The sequence below is a fragment of the Phalacrocorax carbo genome, chromosome 15 (genome assembly GCF_963921805.1).
Source record: "Phalacrocorax carbo chromosome 15, bPhaCar2.1, whole genome shotgun sequence".
In the NCBI taxonomy this organism is placed as follows: Eukaryota; Metazoa; Chordata; class Aves; order Suliformes; family Phalacrocoracidae; genus Phalacrocorax; species Phalacrocorax carbo.
The window spans coordinates 7,628,888-7,651,030 of record NC_087527.1 but is presented as its reverse complement, the minus strand read 5'-3'; the positions used below and the strand labels follow the sequence as shown (position 1 = coordinate 7,651,030).

The following is a 22,143-nucleotide window of genomic DNA, read 5'->3' as shown; positions in this document are numbered from 1 at the left end:
GTGCAGTAGGGTGGCTGGGGACCCCTGGGTGGCCTCAGCTCTTGGTACCCATCGGGATGGCAGCGGGCCCTGGGTGGCAGCAAGAGCGAGTCCCCAGATCGCTCCTGTACGGGGACCAGACCCACAAGGCTGCGGCCGAAATGGGGCTGCATCGTGCTCCCTGGGTGGGGGGAGCTGGAGGGGTGTTGATGGTGCTCCCCAGCCCTTGTTCGTGCCATGCTGCGTGCTTGGTCGAGGCACATCCCCCTCTGTGCCGCAGTTTTGCCAGTGCCGAGCCAGACTGAGGGTCCAGCTCCAGCTGGTGGGTGCCGGGTGGCCTGCTGCCAGCACCCCAGGCTCAGGGCCCTGGCTGTGCTGTTCGGGGCCAGCTGTCCCCCACAGCCACAGAGCCCTGCCTGGGGACAGCGTGGGGGCAGTGCAGGTCCCTGACGGGAGCGAGGGCACGTGGCGCCTGGTGCTGCCGCCCGAGAAGGCAAGTGACATTCCTCAGCCGGCTCCTGGCCGCTCCTGGCGCTCCTGCCCTTTACTGTACAAGGAGATGCGGCTGCTGCCATGAGCGGCAGGGCCAGACGAGCCCCGACGCGCTCGGTGCATAAATGATCTCAACAGGTGAAGCTGGGGTCAGCCTGAAACGAGGCGTGGGCGGGCTCTCGTGGCCGCCCTGTGCCACCCGGCCCAGGGCAGTGGGGTCCCAGCACCACCCTGGTGCCATGGACACCCTGTGCCATCACCTCCCCACACGTCCTGGCCACTGACCGTGCCATACCGGGGTCTGGAGGCGGCTCCACATGGCCGTGCTTTGCCCAGCGCTGCCAAATAACTAGTCCCCTCCATGCTTGGGCTGCCGTGCTCCAGCCGGTGCCATGAGCTCAGACCGGGGCAATGCCCAGCAAGGTCGCGGTGCTGCCAGCTCTGGTGCAGCCCCGGGGCCAGCGGGAGCCCCTGGCTAACTCTCTCCTCTCTCTCTGCATCGTGCACCTGGCACGGCCCCACGGCTCTCCGTACAGCAGCATCCCGCCTCGGCACCACCATGGCAATCTCCTCGCGCCTTGCGCTCTGGGAGCAGAAGGGAAGTCTCGGTCTGGGATGGCACCAGTGGTGTTCTGGGGCTGGATGCTTGTGGGCTGCCTGGGGGCTCGGTGCCGGGCAGGGGACCACAGCCAGCACACCACGCGCCTCTGGGGTCAGCATCCCCTCGCCTCCCTGCGCACATTGCTCCTGCTGTGTCCAACCCTGTCGGCTCCGGGCACTTTGCAGCCTGAATGTTCTGGTTTGAGCAATTTTGCTGCCATTCAGAGCACGTGGTTTCCTGCAGGGTTGAGGCTCGTGCACGTCTGCGGGCTTGGTGCTGGTGCTGCTGCACGGTGGTGTGGCTGGGAAAGCCCTTTGCTGTGGGAGCTGTGGGAAGTGAGGCCGAAATGGCCGCAGGGATGCCAGGAAGTGCTTCTTGACTCGCTACAGCCAGGACGGTTCCTTCTGTGGCCGTGTGGGAGCTGCTGGCTGTTGGGCTCCCTGCAGCGCCCGGACCTTGGCGGTGTGTGGAAACCTTAGTGCTTCTCTATGGGGCTTTTCTTCTTGGTGCTTCTTCTCCCGCTCACCACAGCATCCCTGAACCAGCCCGGTGTCTGTGAGCCGCCCACGGCCTCGCTGGCAACCTGCAAGATGCCTGCAACCATGGCTGGCCCCACCGGCAGAGCAGGGCCCTGGTCCCCGGCTCACCGCTCGTGCACGCTCGTGCTGCTAGTGCCCGCGGGGCTGGCTTTGCCGGGGCTCCCATCCCCACACCGTGCCCCGTAACCCAGCCTCTGCTCCTGCAAACAGATACGGGACGAGGACCGGGGGCCGCCCCCGTCTGCTCCCCCCCTGCTCCTGTCGGTCATCCCCGGGGGGTTCATCAAGCAGCTCGTGCGGGAGACGGAGAAGGAGGCCAAGGCGGCAAAACTGAAGAAGGAAACCAAGGCGAGCGTAAAAGAGGAGGTGAGCTGGGATGAACCCCACACAGCGCCGGGGCGTCCTGCCTTGGTACTGGCTGGGTGTCCCTGTCTGTCCCCAGCCCAAAGTGGTTCCCACCCGAGGCACCAGCCAGGGTTGCTGCGGTGCTGCCAGGCCCCATCTCGGGGGCCGGGGGGGGCTGCAGGGCCCCGTGACACGAGCCCCAGCCAGGAGCCTGGGCATGAGTTGGGTTGGACAGCAAGGCCTGGGCTCGCAACCTGCCATCAGGTGCAACAAGCTGCAGCCCCGGCCTGCCGCCAGCCTTGAGCAATTAATGCTGGAGACTTCATTAATGCAACTTGCTGTTCCTGACTTGCTTAATTGGAAGGCGAGTAATTAAGCAGAGCACGAGGCTCTCCAGTTCAGCTCACAGAGCAGGAAGGGGAGTGCGTAGGGTGTCCCTGGGCATGGCACCAAGTGGTGACCCAGGATGCGGCGGGTGGAAGGGCTGAGGGGATGTAGCCAAGGAGGGAGATGAGGGGGAGAAAGACGCTGCCATGGCTGTGCCCTTGCAGCCCGGTCTGGGCAGGCACCTGCAGCCACTGGCTGTGCCCGCAGTGAGTGGGTCTGGGCTGGAGCTGCGTGTCCTGCTGGGCTGTGCTCTGCACAGGCACCCTGCACCAGGCTGCAGCTCCTGGGGCCAGGGTCAGGTCCTTTGCCCTGTCCCCGTCAGACCCAGCTCCTCTCCTTTGCTTGGCAGCCCACGGGGGAGGACGGCAAGGCCCAAGCCGGGGACGCCCCAGCTGCCGAAGGAGAGGTGGCCAGCAAGGGGCAGCCGCTGCAGAACGGGGTGCACGCGGAGGGGCAGGGGGGCGAGGGGGTCGTGGCCCCTCCACGCAAGGAGCTACCACCTGGGAGGGCTGTGCCGGGGGCCATTCCCAGCAAAGCCCCATCCTCTGCGCCCAGCCCCGCAGCGGCTGCCCTGAAACCGGTGGAAACTCCTCACCCAGAGGCTCCCAAGGCAGCAAAGCTATCGTGCCTGGAGAAGAACCCCACGGACACCTGCCCAGGGGGTGGCCCTGTGGCTCCAGCCCCTGCACCCAGCAAGGACCCCCAGTGCTGCAGCAAAGTCCCAGAGAAGGAGGGGGACGCACCCAAGGGGACGGGCCCAGAGAGCACCAAGAAGGAGAAGGGGGCACCCCCAAGCCACGAGCAGCACCCAGCCAAGGCGAAAGCCAAGAGGGAGCTGGGGCTGGCCAGGAAAGAGCCGGAGAAGATGAAGAAAGATGTTGGAGGTGGCAAGAAGGAGCCAATGGAAATCAAAAAGCCTGGAAAAACTACAAACAAGTCAGAGGGGCCCAAGGGGGAGATGGGAGGGGTCCAAGAAAAGTCAGAAGATGTGGCAAAGGAGGTGGGGAAGGTGAAGGAAGAGCCAGGAGAGGATAAAGAGGCACATGGAGAGAGCAAAGAGAAGACGGGCGAGAGCATGGATGAGGACCAGGTAACGTGTCTGCAGACCTGCTGGGCTGTTACTCTGTGTCTTGGGTGCACTGATGCCATTTTCTGGTTTCATGCGTCTCTTCCCATTCACATGGGCTTGCTGGGGTCAGTGGGAAGGTGCCCCTGCGGCCAGCCAGGAGGGCAGAGGAGGGCTAGGGTTCTGGCTGGAAGTTTTGCCATCCATGGGGTAAGTGCAGTTTGTCCTGCTCAGTTTTCTGCCAGTTCCTGCACAATTCTCCTCTCTCCTCCTCACAGGCTCCAAGGGAAGTTTGGTATGAAGCGGAGAAAGTCTGGCTCATCCAGCAGGATGGGTTCACGCTCGGTAACCTGCCTTCCCCTGCCCTTGCTTTCCAGCGCCAAAGATAAGAGCTGTCTTCAGCCTGGCTGTGGGTCAGGAGCAGGGTGGGCACCAGGGGCTACTCTGGCCTGTGCCCAGCCATGCCGCAGCGGGGCCATGGTCAGAGGGGGCCCCTCGGCAGCTCTGCATGCCGCAGCCGGCTCTGCCCCGAGCTGCCTCTGCCATGCAGTGCATCAGGGACTCACCGTCCTCTTGTTGCAGCCACGCAGCTGAAGCCGGACGTGGGGACGCCCGAGCTGCCGGCGGGGAGGGTGAGGGTGCGCCGGGAGGCAGACGGCAGCATCACCGAGGTGGATGAGGGCAGCGTGCAGCGGGTGAGCCCTCTCCTCGGTTTTGGCTGGCACAGGGGTGGGAGCCCTGCCTGCAGTGCCTGGTGCCTGGTGCGTGGCAGTGCCCAGGCAGGATTAGACCCAGGGCAGCCTGTTTGCTTGGGCCGTGACCCTGGGCTGGATGGGTCCAGGGTGTTGGGGTGCCAGTGTGGTCCGGCACAGCCTGTGCCATGATGGCAGAGCTCGAGGGGGGGGTCCTGGCTCTCTTCCTGCAGACCAACCCCCCTAACCTGGATTATGCTGATGACCTGGCTGCGCTCACAAACCTCAACGAGTGCAGTGCCATGAACACGCTGCAGCAGCGCTACCAGTCCCGCCTCCCCTACACCTACGCCGGGCCCAGCCTGGTGGCCATCAGGCCCAGCTTCCCTGCCAGCAGCACCTCGGCGAAGGTGAGGGGGGACCGTGGGCCAGGATTTCCCCTGGGAAGTGGTCACCGACCCCCGAGGGGACAGTGGTGGAAGGCGCCGGGCGCTGCGGTGCCGGCAGATGGCACCGTGGGACTGTCGCAGCGCATGGCCGGGATGCTCGGGGCAGGGGATGCTCTGAGGACGCTCGGGGCTGGGAAGGACAGGTGCTAAAGATACTCTGAAGACACTGAGGGCCGGGGATGCTCAGGGCAGGGGATGCTTGGGGGGTGGTTGGAGCTGGGGATGTTCTGAGGATACTCAGGGCTGGGGACACTCAGGTCTGGGGATGATCACAGCTGGATACCACTCTCAGCACAGTTTTCCTGGTTTCCAGGAGAAAATCACTGTGTTGCTGTGACTGCACCCTCTGAGTGGTCCTGGGGTGCTGGGGCTGGGGAGGGAAAGGGCCTGGGGCGCAGTGTCTGGGGTGGTGCTTGGCAGAGCTCTTACTCATGGGCAAGCTGCAGCAGGTCCTGCTGCGGGTTCCCTGGGTTGGTCCCCAATACTCTCCCTGGTGCTGGTGTGGCGAGGCTAGGCTGGCCGGGCTGGGTGGCATTTCCCTTTCCCTGGGTATCTTGGAGGGGGATCTGCATCCTAGGGAGAAACCATCGCCCTGAGTGTGACATGTCTTCAGGATTTTCTCTACAAGGAGAGAACTTCTGTGGGTTGTTTTGGGACATGCTCTCTCACTCTCTCCCTGCCTGCAGGTATTCAAGGGGAAGCGGGACAGCATGCCCCCACACGTCTGCTCGGTGGCACAGAGGGCCTACAGGAACCTGCTGATGCAGCGGCAGGATCAGGCCATCGTGCCTCTGGGACGCAGTGGGGCTGGGAAGACCACGTGTTGCCAGAGTGCTCTGGAGTACCTGGTGGGCACAGCAGGCAGCGTGGATGGCAGGGTCTCAGGTATGGGGCACGGCGGGCAGCGTGGATGGCAGGGTCTCAGGTGTGGGGCACGGCGGGCAGCGTGGATGGCAGGGTCTCAGGTGTGGGGCACAGCGGGCAGCGTGGATGGCAGGGTCTCAGGTATGGGGCCAGGCAGCTACTGCGAGCTCCAAGTCCCAGCAGCGATGCACAGAGCACTGGCAATTGGGCTGCAGGATGCTTGATGCTGGGCAGTTAGTGTATGGAGAGCGTCTGTGCAGACTAGGGAGTCCACACAAACATGAAAGTGATGCTGTTTCTATCCAGTGCCCTCCATTTGACCTATTCCCAGCCTGATTCATGCCCTGTTAGAGTGGCTCCAAGCAGCTGTGCAAGCACAGCATGGGCTGGCAGAGCCGCAGGGCTGCAGCCCAGGAGGCAGGCGAGCAGCGGGGCTGCGAGTGCCCCTGCCTTTTATGCATCCCAGACCCAACAGATTTGCTATTTTGATAAACACCTGAGTAAGCACCAGAAGGGAATTACTTGCATGCTTGGGGCAGCACTTTTCTCATCTGATCAAGTTACTGGTGACTTGAGAGGAAGCGCTGTTAAGCTTTAGAGGGCAGGTTTGGATTTTGGAGCAAGCTCTGGGTACACCATACTCTTGCAAAGGGCTCGTGAACAGCCTGGAGCAGGGTAGAGGTGTGTGCAGGCTGACATGTGCCCCTCCTCCCAACACATGTGCTCTCCTGGTGTGGGGTGCTAACCCCATGCTCGGCCAGTGCCCCAGGTCCCTGTGCACTGGCACAGATACCCGGGAGGAGCAGGCGAAGGTGCAGTCAGGAGAAGAAGCCTCCTCCAGCACCTGTTTGCAGCCCTGAGGTTGTGCTGTGGCAGTGGTACAGTCTGGCTCTCTCCTGGCAAGCACCAGAGCGATGCATGGCTATAGCCATCGCAGGGAGGCTCAGGAGGCTGCTGGTGCTGCTTTTGCAGTGGAGAAGATCCAGGCGATGTTCACAATCCTGGGAGCCTTTGGGTCCGTGACCACCAGCCACAGCAGCAGCTCTACGCGCTTCTCCATGGTCCTGTCACTGGATTTCAGTGCCACTGGCCGGATAACCGCTGCTCACCTCCAGGTACCCTGCGGGACCCATCGCCTGGTGAGATGGGAGGGCTGTGGCTGAACCTGGGGTCCTCGGGATGGGGGCAAACAGCCCTTGTGCTGCTTCCTGGCCAGGCTGGGCACAAGAGGAGTGATGCTTTGCTCTGCTTCTCCTCCTGGACCAAAGGTGTCCCCAGATCACAGCTGAGTAGAAGCTCTGCCAGCAATGTGGTGGGGTCCCCCACAGCCCACCACCCCCTCCCCTGGCAGGGAGTGCAGAATAGCGCTGGGATGAAATGTTTATGAGAAAATGTATAATTCAGCATTTCATTAGCAGCACCTTACTTGGCAGCCTTGAGCAGAAGCCTCTGAGGGCTTTCATGCAAAGGCACTTTAATCAGAGCTGCCCATGGCCCTGGGCCTTGGCTGATGGAGGGGAGGTCTTGAGCCGGTGTCTGCTCATGGGGAACACCAGGGCTTCCCATGGCTGCTCCATTGCTGCCCCCCCTCTGCCCCGGTACCAGCAGGAAGCCAATGGCCCAGCATGGACGTCCTTGTGCAGGAGTGGGAATGTGCTCCTGGGAGCATCTGCTCTCCAGACCCCTAGTAACTTCCTAGGATGCTCGTGGGGGGTCCCAGCTCTGCCTGGGACACTAGGTGTTCCTGGTGTCAGTGCTGGCACCGAACAACCTTAACAAGGCTGGAGGCAGACTTAGGCTTGTCTCGAGCCTGGGCAATGGCTTATCCATTGCTGAGACACAGACATTGAAGCATCTCTGCTAGGGCCATGTCATTGCCCAGACCTCTGGAGGCAGGGAGGGACTGTGGGTGTTGCACCCATGCACTGAAGTGTTTGCCCCTTGATGCATACCTGGGGCGCGACTTGGCTCTTGCTTGCACGACCTGCAGCGCAAGGCTCTGGGTGGGAGGAGCAGCCTCTAAAGCCAGCCGTGGCCCTGCGAGGAGAACAGCCCCTCCTTGACAGCTCCCAGTAGCATCCCTGTTTCCACGTACCCCTGTCCCCTCTCCTCCCTATATGCCTGGCTCACCTGGACACCCTGGCACAGCAGCCACCCTACCCGCACCGAGAGGCTGTCCCTGCCTGCACGCTGGGGGCTGCCACTCATGCCTGCCTCTGCTCCCTCCCCCAGACCATGCTGCTGGAGAAGGGCCGCGTTGCCCAGCAGCCCCATGGAGAGAGCAGCTTCAATGTCTTCCCCCTGATGCTGGCGGGACTGGATGCAGCACACAGGTGGGTGTGTGGCTCCCATGGCACTGGGTGGCTCTGCTCCTCGCCTGGCTGCTCAGCTGATGGGTACCCCCATTGCTGAGGGACTCCCTGTGATTTATACCCAAATTTGCTCCAGCAATGTGGTTTTTGAGACCTCCCTGATAAGAAAGAGACTGTGAGTGTGATAACATTAGTGATGCTGCAGGGATTTTTATACCGTTATATATTAGAGATTTTCTAGGAAATGGGCATTTTCTGGTGCTTTTTTTGCCCCTTCACTAAAACTGAAATTGGGCTGATCAAATGAGATAGAGGTGCCTTTCCCTGCTCGCTTCTGGCTTTCCCCACAAGCTGTGGGTTCCCAGGCTGCCCTGGACAAAGGGTCCTGGCACATCTGGTGCTGGTTCAGGCCCCCTGCCCAGGGCAGAGCCACGGGAACCTTTCCTGACAAGGCCCCTTGGATGTCGCTGTAAAGGCAAAGGGGCTCTGTGGGTGCCAGAGATGGTCCCCGAGGAGAGGGCAGGGGGTTTGGGGAGTGCTGGGGCATGCAGGAGGTTGAGTCTCATTTTCTGTAACTACTTCCAGGACGATGCTGCACTTGCACCAGGTGACTGAGAGCAATTCCTTTGGGATCAAGCCATTCTTGAAGGTAGGGACAAATGCCAGAGCCATGCAGCCACCTGCAGCGGGATGCTGCAGCACATGCCCTTCATCACCCCCAGTTAGAGGCCATGTTGGGGTCCTCAGCTGCTGGGTGACTCTAGGATGGTGCTGCTGTACTGGGTGCATGGAGGGAGGGAGTGAATGTCAGGGTGTGAGCAAGGATCTGCCCAAACAGCCTCCAGCACCCCTCCAGCAGCCACACCAGAGCAGGAGATCTGCTAACACCTGGGCTGCGGCTGCCTGGCGTCTGTGCTCAGGTTTCAGACACCCCAGGACCAACAATCCCTGATGTTTCCCTATGGCAGCAGCTCTTGGTGGGGCAAGTGCATCCTTTGGAGAGCCCAGAATGTGATTTTGAGGAGCTAACAGTACAGCATTTGATTTCCAGCACCGGCTCCTTATTAGTCTAAGCTGTTTGTAAAGATCAGGGAGATTGCTTATGAGCCAAAGCTCTGGGATGAATCGCAGCAATTTGCAGTTACATCATCTATTGATGAATTCAATATTCAGTCTTCATTAGGTAGCTCCTGCTCTGGTCTGGCAGCCAAAGCAATCAGCTGTTTGAGCAGCAGCTCTCATGGAGGGCACGGCGGTGTACTATGGGTCCTCGCCCTGCTGATGCAGCAGCAGATTTGGGTTCAGAGATGGGGTTTTACCCTCCTTTCACAGCCCCTGATTCCTGTGGGTTCCCCATCCCAGCACGGAGGTTTTTCCCTCTGGGATGCAGAGGGTCAGCAGGGGCCAGGCACCACCAGCCCTGGGCAGCACCTCTGCAGTTCAGGGAGCGTGAGCTCTGCAAAGTCCCCATCGCCACTTCTCCTCCCCCCCATTGATGTTCCCCATGGTGTATGTAAGTCCCTGGAAAGCCAGGCTTGGCCATTTGGTTCAGCACAGCATGGCAGGGTTGTCCGAGGAGTGCCCAGGACACTGGGGACGGGTGTGTGGAAGGACGAACTGCCCAAAAGATCCCCAGGGGCATGAAATCCTGCACTGCAGCCTGGCCTGGCTGAGCAGGACATCGGTAGCTCTTTGTTTGCCTGCTCTGGAACCAGCCCAGAAGGAAAGTCAGAGCAGTGGTGTGCTGCGTTTGGTTTCAGTCGGAATTTGGGGAAACTTGTCAGACTTTCCTTTCTGAACTCTGGATGCTGAGACTGAAAATCTGATTCGCGGCATCCCAACCTTCATCCCCACAGCCGCTGGGGATAATCCCTGCTGTGACACCTGTGGCACAAGTATTCGGGGTATTTGTCTGAGTCTGGAGAAACTGTGGACCTCAGCTGTGTTTTCTCATGAGTAGCCGCCCCATAGACCTCTTCAGGAGCTGCTGCTGTAGATGCTCCTGAAGTGGGAATTATGTGGTGTTGTACAACGAGAAGACGTACCCAGCCTTGCTCCTAATGCCAGGCTCTTGAGGAACCTGCCAGGGGCTTCTCTCACTGCTGTCCAAACTGTTCCTAGAGTCCCTTATTGTCTTTTCCTTGCTGGCTATATGGTTTTTATATGCCCTTTTGTGTTCCCCCCATGTGTATCCCTGCACTCCCCTGTGCCCAGCACTCGGGATGCTCTGGCAGAGGCGGTGACGTTTCCCTTCCCATCTCTTTCCGCCTGCAGCCTGAGGAGAAGCAGAAAGCCTCAGCAGCATTCACCCAGCTCCGGGCAGCCATGGGCACGCTGGGCATCACGGCGGAGGAGCAGGCGGCCATCTGGCGCATCTTAGCTGGCATCTACCACCTGGGAGCCGCTGGGGCCTGTAAAGGTAAGGGGAGCTCCTGCCTCTCCTTTCCTTACACCTTGTCTTGGTGCCAGGGGTTAGAGGAGGGTGAGAAAGCATGTCCCAGTGGCGATCAGTGCTTGGGCATGTTGCACACCAAGAAGAGTTCAGGAGTGATGCTTGCCTGGAGGCTGTTGATCGGGCGCTTGCTCTGAGATCTCGGTTGCACGCGGAGCTGCTGCCTTGAGCTGGGCAATCCTGCGTGCTGGCTTCCTGCCCACGGGGGCTTCTGGAGTGGGTCTGTCCCATGGCCATGTGTGGACAGGATGGGGGCTGCAAGGCGACGCCTTGTGCCTGCTCTTTGGGAAGGACCAGGGTAGGTAACTTGTTTGCTGGCACATTGTCCCCAGTGACACTGCGAAGGGACAGCCTCAGGTAGCAATAATTTTATCATCTCTTGAGTGTCTAATACAGTAACTGAATTATAATAGGATGAGTCTGGATGAAGATTGTATTTATAAAGACTTTGTTAATACAGGCATATAGAAATTGCCTTATCCCTTATAAATTATTTTAAGATGTGCTCTAACCCATTTTAGAGACAGCCACATTGATTTACACACTTCAATTTATGAGGGCTGCATAAAGGCTGCTATAAACTAAGCCATAGACATTTATAAATGTCTCTGCAACATGTCATAACACATCTTATGGTAACTTATGCCATTAATCATTTATTAATTATTTTAAAGGGATGAATGCTGTCATCACTTACAGCGAGTTCTTTTTCTCTTTCTCTCTGGTGTTCGCTTTCCCCATCCCCATCTCCCCTGATGCCCTTCCAACTTTTAAAAAAATGAATCTGCTGTCTCAGGCTGAAGTGTGGGATAAGGCTCTCGGCAAAAGAAAAGAAAGCCCTTCTGCCTTGAGAGTTTTCAGGAGAGCAGATTTTGGAGATGCGACTCGTTTTAAGAGTGACCAGCTCAAAGGCAGATGAAGGGACAGTTACTGTGTTGGCCACGGAGGGTTTGCTGCGTGAGCTGAGCTGGTTTGCTCAAACTTACTGAACTTTCAGTCCCAGGCATCCTACAAGTCAGAAGTGAACTGAATGATATGTTAAACAAATCTTGTTGCAATTATTTCAGCATGAATAGGGATGTTAATAGTGGCTCCAGGCAGAGCTTGTGGCTTTGGAGTGGACTTGGGTATGGGATTAATAACCAGAGCATGTCTCAGCATCGCTCACTCTGGTATTGATTCCCCCATCGTGTGTCAACAAAAGAGGAGAAATGAAAGGAAATATGGATAAAAAATGGATCAAAGCTGGATGAAGCAAAAGTCTCAGTGGGGGCGATGACTCTTTTAATGTGGTTAAACCTGTCTCCTGATAGCCGTCTCTTCCCTTCCCCTTTCATGCGCTTTGAAGTCGTATATTCAAAATCCTCTTCTTGAAAGCTCACCAAAGGGAGCCTCATCGCTGGCTTTTCTCTTGCATTCAGGAGCGCAGCCAGGCGCTGTGGCCGCTGTCGCAGACGCCGCCGCTGCCATCCCAGCGGCAGCGGCCCTGGCACGTGCCGTGCTCCGGCTGCTGCGCCCCAGCGCAGGTTAAATGCACCTTCTTCCTTCTGCTGATGGCTACCATCTTGTCACAAATTTGGTTTGTCCAGGAATGAGACAGGAGTGAAGAGCACCGCCTCTCTCTGGCTGAGAGTGGGAAATACATTTGCAGATAGAAAAACACTGAGAAGAAAAGGTTGAATTTCAAAAGCCTGCTCTGTCCTGGTGTCAGCATTTCCCATTGGCTTTGATACGTGTTAGAGCAGCTCTTTTTGTTAGAAAGCAGCCCGACATCCAGAGGCCAGTGGGGCATCCTAGGTACCCATTTACCTAAGTGCTTCCAATCCCCTTTGTGGGCTGCAGAACATTACATATTTTCATTTATTCATTGCCTCTTTAACCGGGAAGGAGGTTTCAGGCACAGCTGGGGGTCGGCATTCAGCTCGGTCTCAAGCTGTCCGTTTTGCTGACTGTTATAAAAAGAAAGCATCATGACTCCCTGCTTTCTGCGGGCTTCCCACCGTGTGCCTTTAATAGAGATGACTGGGTTTCCAGTGGCTGCAAGTCACTGAAGTCCTCCCCGTGCTGCAGGCGGGTATGCACCATGGCCGGGAGCCAAGCGTGGCTCCCACCGGTGCACTGGGCAGAGGCTGCTGCAAAACCAGCGGCCTGAACCCCTTGGATGGAGGAAAACCATAAGGGCAGAAGTGCAGGGGGTGGGGCTGGAGCTGCTGCTCGGGCAGGGGAGGCTGCAAGCCCCCCCCAGGCCCTGCGGAGGTCAGCAGCACCCCACATCCACTGCCCTCCCACATCACCGCGGGGATAGGGCTCCTTCCCCGCAGCAGCTCCGACGGCGGAGGGGCGGGATCGCCCAGGCAGCCAGGGGGTATTTTGGGGTCCAGGAGGGAAGACCCCCAGCAAGTAGCAAGGGGGCAATGCCCGAGCGGTTGGCAGCTGCGGGCTGCCATGGCCCAGGCTGGGTCCTGCACTGCCCCACCACTGCAGCATCGCTCCCTCAGGAAGCAGGAGAATGAACATCCCTGATTAGGAAGACAAGGCATCGAGTGATTTGTGAGATAGGCCTGGGTCATGTCGTGGCTGGATCAGAAGGAGAGGTGAGCCTGGGGTCCCACATGCCAGTGCGCAGTGTCCTGCTGCGTCTCTCCAGAGCCTGCAGGCAGATGGGGCTGGCAGGAGCAGCAGGGATGAAAACCCCCTTGAACACCCTTTTAGTGTGAAATGGAAAGTTTCCAGAAGGGCTGGAAGTCATTTAGCCAAGTACAGTAACGGGGGCGTCCATCAAAACATAAGGGGGAGAGCACCTGGCAGCATCCAACAGGCATCAATTATGTAGTTTCCCGAGCATAGATGTCAGTCAGGAGTGGACTCGGCTGACTTACTGCTTTATCACCAGAGCTGAGGAAAAAAGCCTTAAACCTGCATTATTGCTGCTGTTTTACAGCCTCTGAGATGTAGTGACCTTTCCGTAATTGATGTGGAAATGACACTTTGTTCTTAGTTCCACCCAAACCCAATGCCCAGATTTACCCTAATTTTTTATTGCTGCCTGTTGCTAAAAGGAGGAGGGAACAGCATATCCGTAATTAGCACTGCACCAGAATTTCCCTCTTGTGACAAATGTCTCTGTCCCCAGGGTGGTCACTGTTGCAGAGGGAAAAATGCGCCGGTGGCTGCAGCAGGGTGGTGGGGATGGAGCTGCGGTACCGCTGCCGGCGCAGCCCAAGCCCGGTGCTCCGGCGGCGCAGGGGCTGCCATCGGGAGGGGAGCACAGAGGAGGCCGGGCAGCAAATTGCATAAAGCAACACTGTGAATCTGTGTGCAGATCGTTCCTCTCCCAGCAGCTCCACCTTGCAATGCTCTCAGATACCTGCCTGCAGGGTGTAAGCCTTTGCAGTCTGCTCTGTGCGGGGGGAGCCTCCTGCAGCCCCTCCTTTCCCCGGGATTCCTGTAGGCGCAGAGGGGACAGGTTTGCAAGGAAAGCCCAGGCGTTGTTAGTTTGGTTTTGGTGCCGCTTGCATGTTCCGTGGCACTGGCTGCAACAGCCTTGCTGGCGTTGGAGGTGAAGAGAGCACAGGACCCAGCGCAGGGAGCCTCTGCCCCTGCTTTAGCGTTGCTTTTCCTTTGCAGAGCAGCTGTCCCGGGGCTGTTGCCCAACAGTAGCCTTGGGTGTAGTCAAATCACCAGCGATGCTGTAGCTCTGTGCTGTGGGTGAGCGCAAGACCACCTTCCTCCTGACAGGAAGGGCTCCTCCGCTTTCCTGCATCATTCATCAAAATGATTCTTGGAAAGGATTGCATTAGGGCTGGCCTCTTGATCTTGCCAATTTTTCTCTCTCTCTGTTAAAGTTTTTTCTCTTCAGCACCTGGGTTTTCTTGTTGTAGAGGAAAGCGCAGATGATTTTGCATGTTTTGTTTTTGGTAGGATGGTGGCTCTCCGTGTCTTGAGTTGCAACCCTCAGGAGCAATAGTTTTGCCCTGATGAAGCCTGATGCCTTCATGAGAAAGACCCAAACCAAGGTGACACAGTCTCCAGGGACTGGATCACAGTGTAGCGACCATCCAGCCATAAGCCTCTGTACACTGGAGGATGTCCTTAGGATTTCTTTTCCCCAGACAAGAGGGAGGATTTAGGCAGAAGGACGTGTCCAGGGCAGGGGGACCCTGGTTTGGAGCACAAACTGGGCAGACCTGCATGGTCTGTTGCCCGGATCTGCAAAATACAAGGTTTGCTGGAAGTTGTGCTTTGAGCTGCTCAAGCCCCGTGCTGGGAGCAGGAGGGAGATCCAGTCCTGCGGGCAGCAGGGTGCTGGGGGGGGTCTGCCCCCGGCACATCCCTGCTCAGCACAGGAGCTGTTTTTTTTCCATGCCCTGGCCGTGGTCCAGGGTTCAGAGCCAGGGAAGCAGGAACAGAAAACTCTGGGAATAGTCAGAGTCCTGGCTGGAGCCTGGCTGCTGCTGCCAGCTTGTCGGGGGTCTGGGGGGGCTGGCTTGAGAGTTCCTGTTGACATTGCCTCTCCTTTGTGGAGGTTTTTATGATCACCACCATGGCTCCTGGTCTGGGTGGGCTGTCTCCCCGTACGCCAAGATATGGCACTATCTGTTCAGTGCTCTGACATCTTTATTACAAACAGTCGGGGAAATGCAGCCAGAATGGCAGATTTCTTTAATCATGCTATTACACAGCTCTTCCCTTTGTTATATATAGGCTTTAATATGTCATACATCAGGCAATGGGTCAACAGAGAATAGACTGGAGAATTTAGTGCAGGACAAATAAATTAACCATTCAAGCCAGGAGGAGCATCCTCTCTCTTCTGTCCCCTCCCAGGGTAATAAAGAGGAACAAATGGGCTTTTTTATTTGTCCCATTAGCAGTGCAAATGTTTTAATGACAAAATAAGTGGAAGAAAAAGGACAGGCTGACAACGTGCATCCTGAGCAGCTGAGGGGGCTTGGGAAGGCAAGTGAACGGGGATGCCAACCCGCACGGCTTGCACGGGAAGGGGGCTTGCGGTGAGGCTGAGCTGCCCCGTCCCAGGAGAGAGCCCATGGTGCAGCTCCCCTCCATTCCCGGGCAGCGCTGCTGTCAGCTCGCGGGTACCAGCCCAGGCGGCAGTGGGGATGGGTAACGGAGGGATGGGGTCCAGCCCCTCCAGGCTTCCCTGCTGCTCCCCACGCTTCCTGAACTGAAATAAACAACAGAAACCCTGCTGCTGCCTGAGCAGCACTTGTGGGCATGCGAGCGAGACGAAGCTGCTGCTGACCCTGTATTTTCCTGCTGCTTCTCTTAAATATTAAATGGGCCGAAGTAATTACCTTTTACGTGTTAAAGCTGGTGTGTTTTACAATGGTCACACTACACCCAGGAGGGCTGCACGCCGCTGCCGCTGTTTATATTTTATGAGGTGTGAAACGGTGCCTGGCCTCTCCTGGGGTGGGCTGCTGGGGGCTGGCGGGTGCGGGCTGGGCAGACCCGCAGCTGGGCAAGGTGTGGGCACAGCGCGGGCGCAGCGGGGTTTGCAGCAGCAGCCCTGCCCCAGACTTGCTGACAGCACACACCAGGTGCTAACAGTGAGGGTGCAATCTGGGGAGCATTGAAGGGCCAGCTCCCCGGTGGGGGAAGGAACACGTCCAGGGGCTACTGATACACCAGGCAGCATCGCGCCAGCCTCTGACACCACATGCTGGTCATACAGCGATTGGTTTTGTGGAGGTGTGAAAGATGGCAGTGCATCCCTCTGCCCAGGGCAGCAGGATGCCTTCCACACTGGAGCAGCACGGTATGGGCATCTGCTTTCCCCACTTCCAATTGCTCCGTTGGGAAGACTTTGCAATGCAGCAGGCTGGGCTGAGCAGAGCCCCTTGCTTATCCCGGGGCTGCTGGCACAGGATGCTAGAGGGGCTGGCGAGGGATGCTGGAATGGCCAGCGTGGGATGCTGCACAGGAGCCTGGCTGGTGGAGCAGGTCTGTGCAGCCCCTCTGCTCCCCAGCATGTAGCAGCGTGTGGAGGTCTGCCTGATGGGGATCAGCCTCTGTCCAGCCAGCTCAGATGAAAACAAGTGAAAATAAAATAAATCAAAGCCTGGATTGTTGAGGCAATTCCTCTGTCTGCTCCAACACAGCCCTTGATGTTGGAGTAATTCAGTCAGAATAAAAAATAATGGGAAAAGATCAAAGGGGAAGAGAAAGCAGGGAATGACTCTCGTGGGTGTGCTGTGAAGCACCCCATAGCCCCCGGCTCTGGGGGAAGTGGCCTTTTGCTGCTTTGTGCATCACCTTGGCCAGGAGCAGGGGACCCTGGTGCCCCATGGGGCTGGCCAGAATGTGGCCATCTCCCGCTCTCCACCCCAAACCCTCTCCCCTGCCACCAGCTGCCTGCTGCATTTTAAGGGCTCATCTGAGCCGTGAGGCCCCGAGCTGGCTCCTCATCCATCACCACCTAAAAGTGCTACCCAGAGGTCTCTGGGTGACTTTGCTCATTTGCTCCCATTTCTGCTCATCCCCCTGTGTTCCTGAGCGTGCGCCAGCCGGTTGCCTCTGCAACACCTTTCCTTCCTGGATTTGTAAAAGGATTTATCCTGCAGATTGCTTCCCTATTGATTTTAATCATTAAGCTGGTATTGCTGTTGCTGGATGTAAATAATGTGTGCCAGCTCTGTTTGCTGTCAGCACTGGGAGGAGTGCTGCTCTCAGGCTGACGGGGACAGCAAACATTGCTGGGGTTGAGGAAGGTGATCTGGGATTTTGAGGGATTGGTTTGTAATCCCATCAGCTTCCATAAGCACATCTGCTAGTTTGCTCCACTGGAGCTCTTGAAATGCACAATGTTACTGATGCCATGCTCGCAGCAGCAGCCCGGCTAGGTTGTGTGGTCCATCTGGTTCCTGACTTGCTCTGAATTGCCTCAAAACCCTTTGGAGCAGATCTCTTCTCTTCCTGGTCTTGCTGGGCAGGTGGGATGCTCTGAGCACCGGGGGAGCACTATAGCAGGGAAAATAGGTTCAAAAGCATTGATTTGAGATCCTTGAAATTTTGAACTATCTTCTGACCAAAAAAACCAAGGCCCTCTTATGCTAAATGATTGCCCAAGGGACAAATCAGTCAACCTTTCTCAAGTTATCCAGCCTTTAATATGATAAGTATCTTGCAAAGCTGAGAAAATCCTTACAGCTGTTGTTAGCAGAAGCATGTACGTAGGGAGGGCAGCCCCACGTACCGCACGCGGCAGGAGCAGGAGCCGAGTGGGCCACCGAGACCAGGCCTGTTGCCTAGAGAGAGATACAGGAGTTGCTTCTGAGGGAGAAGGGATTGCAGCAGGAGGCAGATGGACTTTGAGGACCAAAAAGCTTTTCGGTTCAGTTAGTGACACTACGCAGATGGGAGTGAGATGCTACAAATTCCTAGCAGCCAGCCCTTCAAGGTGGAAACTGTCTTTTGACGTGGATTGATTTATAGCTATTCTGCATCCTTGTCTCGGCCAAGTGTCCAAGTGATGCTGGGGGGCAGAGGCTCGGCTCCCACCCCGCCCACCGGCACAGCTCCTGCCTGCCTTGCCCAGGCGAACTCTTTGCTCAAAGGACATTTCCAGGCTGTGGGCTGCAGGGTCGTTGCTCTGAGTGGGTCAGCAAGGGCAGTGCCTGGTCTGAAACTGCCTGTCAGGGATATGAGGGAAGGGCTGATCCAGCAGTTTTGGGGGGATGGAAGGAAAGCAGGGTGCCTCCACCTGCCTCCCCATCCTACGCTGCAAACAGCAGTCTATTTTGATTTTGAGGGGTTGTACATGGAAATGGGCAGGGATGTTTGCCAGAGTCACTGAGCCTGAGCCCGGCTCTGCTCGTGCTGGCTCTGCCCGACCCATTTGTGCCCCCCCTCATCCCCCTCCTCAGTTGGCAGGAAGCAGTTCATGAAATTCGAGTGTGCGAGCAATGCTGCAGAGGTGCTGGGCTGCGACCTGGAGGAGCTCACCACCGCCGTCTTCAAACACCACCTGAAGCAGATCCTGGCGCAGGTCACGGCACGAGGCAGCCGGCTGCCCCCAGCGGAGGAGAGCCCAGCAGGTACTGGGATGCTGCCTCCCTTTTTCCTTTATTTATGGGTGATAGGGAAAGGCTCTGCTCTGCGTTGCTCTGGACTTTTCAGGCAGTGACGTCCATTTAAGTATGTTCATATTAATTAAATTATTAACTGTGCTCTGGCACGTAGCTATCCTCAGCTCTACAGCTGACCCTGCCTGTCACTCCTTAGGGACACCTGAAGATGAGGCGAATTCAGGTAGTTGCACTGGCAGGCATGTGATGTGGCTTAAATGCTGTGAGATGTCTCTCTAGAAAAGGAGGGGAGAAAACCCGGAACCAGGAAAGCAGCAGGGTGGGCATCCTTTCCTGTGCCCACAAATGAAGCCGTGCCAGCATTGTGCTGCGTGTGTCCGTGTGCTGCAAGGAGGCCTGGACGCGGCGGGGAGTTGTGCTCCTGCTGGACAAACTGCTGCTGAGCCACTATAAACCTCAAATTAATATATGGATTTTAAGGTCAGGCTTTCCACACCCAACTCGTCCTCAGCAGCAGAATTACAGCTGGACCTCTGCAAGTTATTCTGATAAAGGCAAGAACCTGCAGAACTGGTCTTTAACATCATCATGGTTTTATTTCTTAAATATACATTAGGCAGGAGGCACTAGAACTGAAGGCAGGCAGGTGGATATGCAGTGCTCGTGTGACGGGAGCGATGCGGTGCCTGGTGGGCAGAGGCTGGGAGCCGTGCAGGTTATCCTGCCCAGCAAGGGCGGGAATCCCCTGTTACCGGCTCAGCTCTGCATAGACTGGACTTGGCTGGAAATAAAAAATGTGCGTTGCCTGCTTTTCTCTCTGCTTGTGCCAGGGCCGAAGATGACGGGTGTGGAGTGCGTGGAGGGGATGGCTTCGGGTCTCTATGAAGAGCTCTTTGCTGCGGTCGTCTCACTGATCAACAGGTATGGAGCTGCCAGGTGCCACGCTGAGGGTGTCTGTGGGTGACGGTTCCTTCTCCTGGGGCTGCTGAAGAGGAACCTTTGCTGGGGGCTCTCCAGAGAGAGGCATGGAGCAGGCAACCGCTGCCTGCTGAAAAAAGAAAGTTATGTGAAAATCTCTATCTGGGAGAGCACGCTGGCACTGGGGACCTTCCACGTGCCGTTAGCCCCATGCGAGCTGGCGCTGGGGGCGACGGGCCCCGTCGAGCAGCGGTCTCTGTGCACGTATCCTGCCCCTCCTGCCAGCGTGGGCAGCCTGGCATGGAGATCTGGCATCGGCATCGGCCGGCTGGCAGCGCTTCTGCTGCAGCTGCTAAGCTGCCTGCCAGCAGGCAGCACCGTGAGCAGATGTACCAGGCAGCGGAGAGCAGGGCATCACCGCACCGAGAGGAGCAGCCCAGCTACCTATTAATAATAAATGTGACTTTGCAGACCGAAATCAAGGTTACCAGTATGGGCAGAGCAATAAACCCATCAGGGAATCCCACAGTGAGCCCTGCAGATCCGTGGTAGGAGTAGCTTTGTGGTAAAAGCTTGATTGCAGGAGAGGATTGAGATGTCAAGAGTGAGAGGGGCTGGCACCAGAGTACCTGCCGAGGTGCTCTGGGAGGCTGCATCCGTGTCCTGCTGCTGGGTGCTGGTGTGGCTGAGCAGGCAGCACCTTCCTTTGCTGCGGGGGCTTGTCCTCACTCTGCTTATTTCCATCTGGACAGCCAGGATGGGAAGGACATCCTCTGTGGCCTGATGTATCTCTTTCTTCATGTGGTGTAAATCCAGAATGAACTGTTTGGGTGAATGGAATAATTTAACACCGGGGTAAGGATCAGGCCCCAAACCATTCCGTTTTCTCAGTTCTGATGTGCAACTCAGTTTGTTGAAGTCAGCATCCACATGAAAGCTGGTGCCCAAAAATACTCTGTGTTGTCGCTGCAGGTTTATTTTAACCTGCAGTTGAGTATTTGTATTGTAATTCCTAGCAACCACATTCTAAAGGGAAATTGCTGATGGTGCTCTAAGGACGGACAGAAGAGCAAAAAGTTGCTGATTCTCCTGAATAACAACATTATCCTGGGATGTGTCCTGGGTCCCCTCTTCCTTTTAATGGTAGCTTTGTTTTACGCATCCTTATTTTCCACGCCAGCCCACCAAAGACTATTAAACCATTGCAACAATGATCCAGGTGAAGAGGCATGTTTCTGTGCATCATGAAAATGCTCTTTCCTCAGTGAGTCAATGGTGAACGTGAATCTTTACAGCTCCAGTTGCAGGAGGGTGCTGCTATGAAATTCTGCAATCCATAAATATACTTTTGTTTCTTCATTCAACCCTGTGCTTTCATAGATGTGCTGGCGTTCTTGGTGCCTTGCTGTTGAGGAGAAATGCATCTCCTTTAATCTCGCCGAAGCAGCGGAGGGCTACTCTGCTGGCAGGGTTGCTGGGGAATGGGCAGCACTTCAGCTGGTGAAGCAACACAATGCAATGGCTGTTTCAGAAATATGCATTAAAAATAGTCTCAGAGGTTTCTCAGGGCCGGACTCCCCTGCTGTCCTTATCTGAAATACTGGAAATGGCTGCAAGCAACATTTTAAGAAGTAAACAACATCTCTGTTTCTCCCAAGAAGCCCCCCTCGACGTTTGCTTCTCAGATCACGTGTGTTAGGGGCTATGGTTCCCCTTAGAGATTTCCTCAGGAGCTGAATATTGGTGGCTTCTCCCGTAGAAATGCCGCAGACAGCACAGCATGGCAGCCAGGGCTTTGGACTCTCACGTTGTCCTCAGTGTTGGTGTCACCTGCTAGTTTAGCTGCTTTTCAAATCAACCTGTCCGTCAAACTTAAGACGTTGGGATGAAGATGCAGTACTTTAAATAACTAGAGTGCCAGCATGGGGCCAAGTGTGGGACGGGCGTCTCGTCCAACCCACCATTAAGTGTTTGTTAGGCCAGGTCAGGAGCAGCCATGGCACATGTCTCCATCCAGGCTGGGAGGAGACTCTGGCTTGAGTAGATCAAGGAAGAGGTGGATGAAGTGTAAGGGAGAAGCAAACAAGCCCTGCCAGGAGGTACGGGTTGTCCCTGACTGGAGTCACTGGGAGAGGGGGAGAGGGGAAGTGCTGGGCTGGGCGCTGCTGTGTGGGATGGTGCCCACCAGGGATGCGCGTCACGGGGAGGAGGCGCTGTCACCTCTAAAGGCAGAGCTCAGTCCCATCTGTGGGTAAAACCCTGTGGTGTGTATGGCTTTTTTCCCAGGTCTTTCTCCTCCCAGCACCTTTCCATGGCCTCCATTGCGGTGGTGGACGCTCCTGGCTTTCACAACCCACGGCACCAGCGGGGCGAGCGAGCGGCGACTTTTGAAGAGCTCTGCCACAACTACGTGCACGAGCGGCTGCAGGCCCTTTTCTATGAGAAAACCTTTGTTTCGGAAATGGAGAGGTACAGAGAGGTGAGGAGCCGAGGGCTGGGAGCCGCGTCCCAGGGAGCAGCTTCCCAGCACCTGGAGATGGGCTGCCTTTGACCCAATGGGTCCCTGCACGCTTCGGCAGCTTTAATGGGAGGAGTGTTGTAGAAATGAGGGGTCTGTAAGGAGCAGTAGCCTTGAGCCAGGTCCCTTGTCCCCCTGATACCCCAGTCATGAATCATCTTGGGTATTTCTCACATGCTAGAAGTGCCAGGCTGTCTGGGCATCACTTTGGGCAGGCTTGTTCCAGCTCAGGAGGCTTCACAGCCTTCTGCTGTTGCAGCTGAGTTTTTCCTTAGGTGCTGAATAATAGAGAATAGAAAGGAAAATGATAAATTATTGCAGAAATAAGCTGCTGAAAAATCTACAAGCAGAGATAACTTATTAGGCTTGCAGAAGTTACTGTAATACCTCTAGCCCTGGGAAAATAGTTGAATTGCCATTCACACATCACTTGCACCAAGTAAGTATATATATGCTCTTCACTAGTGATGAATATTTAGTC

At 56.6% G+C, this 22,143-nt stretch overlaps 1 protein-coding gene across 1 annotated transcript in view; it reads left to right on the top strand.

Annotated features, from left to right (window-relative positions):
• The first annotated feature begins 1,674 nt into the window (after positions 1 to 1,674).
• Positions 1,675 to 22,143, top strand: part of MYO18B (myosin XVIIIB) — a 73,146-nt gene continuing 52,677 nt past the window's right edge. The window contains exons 1-14 of the mRNA XM_064466687.1: positions 1,675 to 1,706; positions 1,803 to 1,977; positions 2,693 to 3,433; positions 3,688 to 3,754; positions 3,992 to 4,104; positions 4,335 to 4,511; positions 5,237 to 5,435; positions 6,387 to 6,529; positions 7,647 to 7,747; positions 8,312 to 8,375; positions 10,001 to 10,145; positions 18,065 to 18,235; positions 19,057 to 19,147; positions 21,431 to 21,623. Coding sequence (XP_064322757.1) covers positions 1,675 to 1,706; positions 1,803 to 1,977; positions 2,693 to 3,433; positions 3,688 to 3,754; positions 3,992 to 4,104; positions 4,335 to 4,511; positions 5,237 to 5,435; positions 6,387 to 6,529; positions 7,647 to 7,747; positions 8,312 to 8,375; positions 10,001 to 10,145; positions 18,065 to 18,235; positions 19,057 to 19,147; positions 21,431 to 21,623 — 2,412 coding nt within the window. The remainder of the gene's footprint in view (positions 1,707 to 1,802; positions 1,978 to 2,692; positions 3,434 to 3,687; positions 3,755 to 3,991; positions 4,105 to 4,334; positions 4,512 to 5,236; positions 5,436 to 6,386; positions 6,530 to 7,646; positions 7,748 to 8,311; positions 8,376 to 10,000; positions 10,146 to 18,064; positions 18,236 to 19,056; positions 19,148 to 21,430; positions 21,624 to 22,143) is intronic.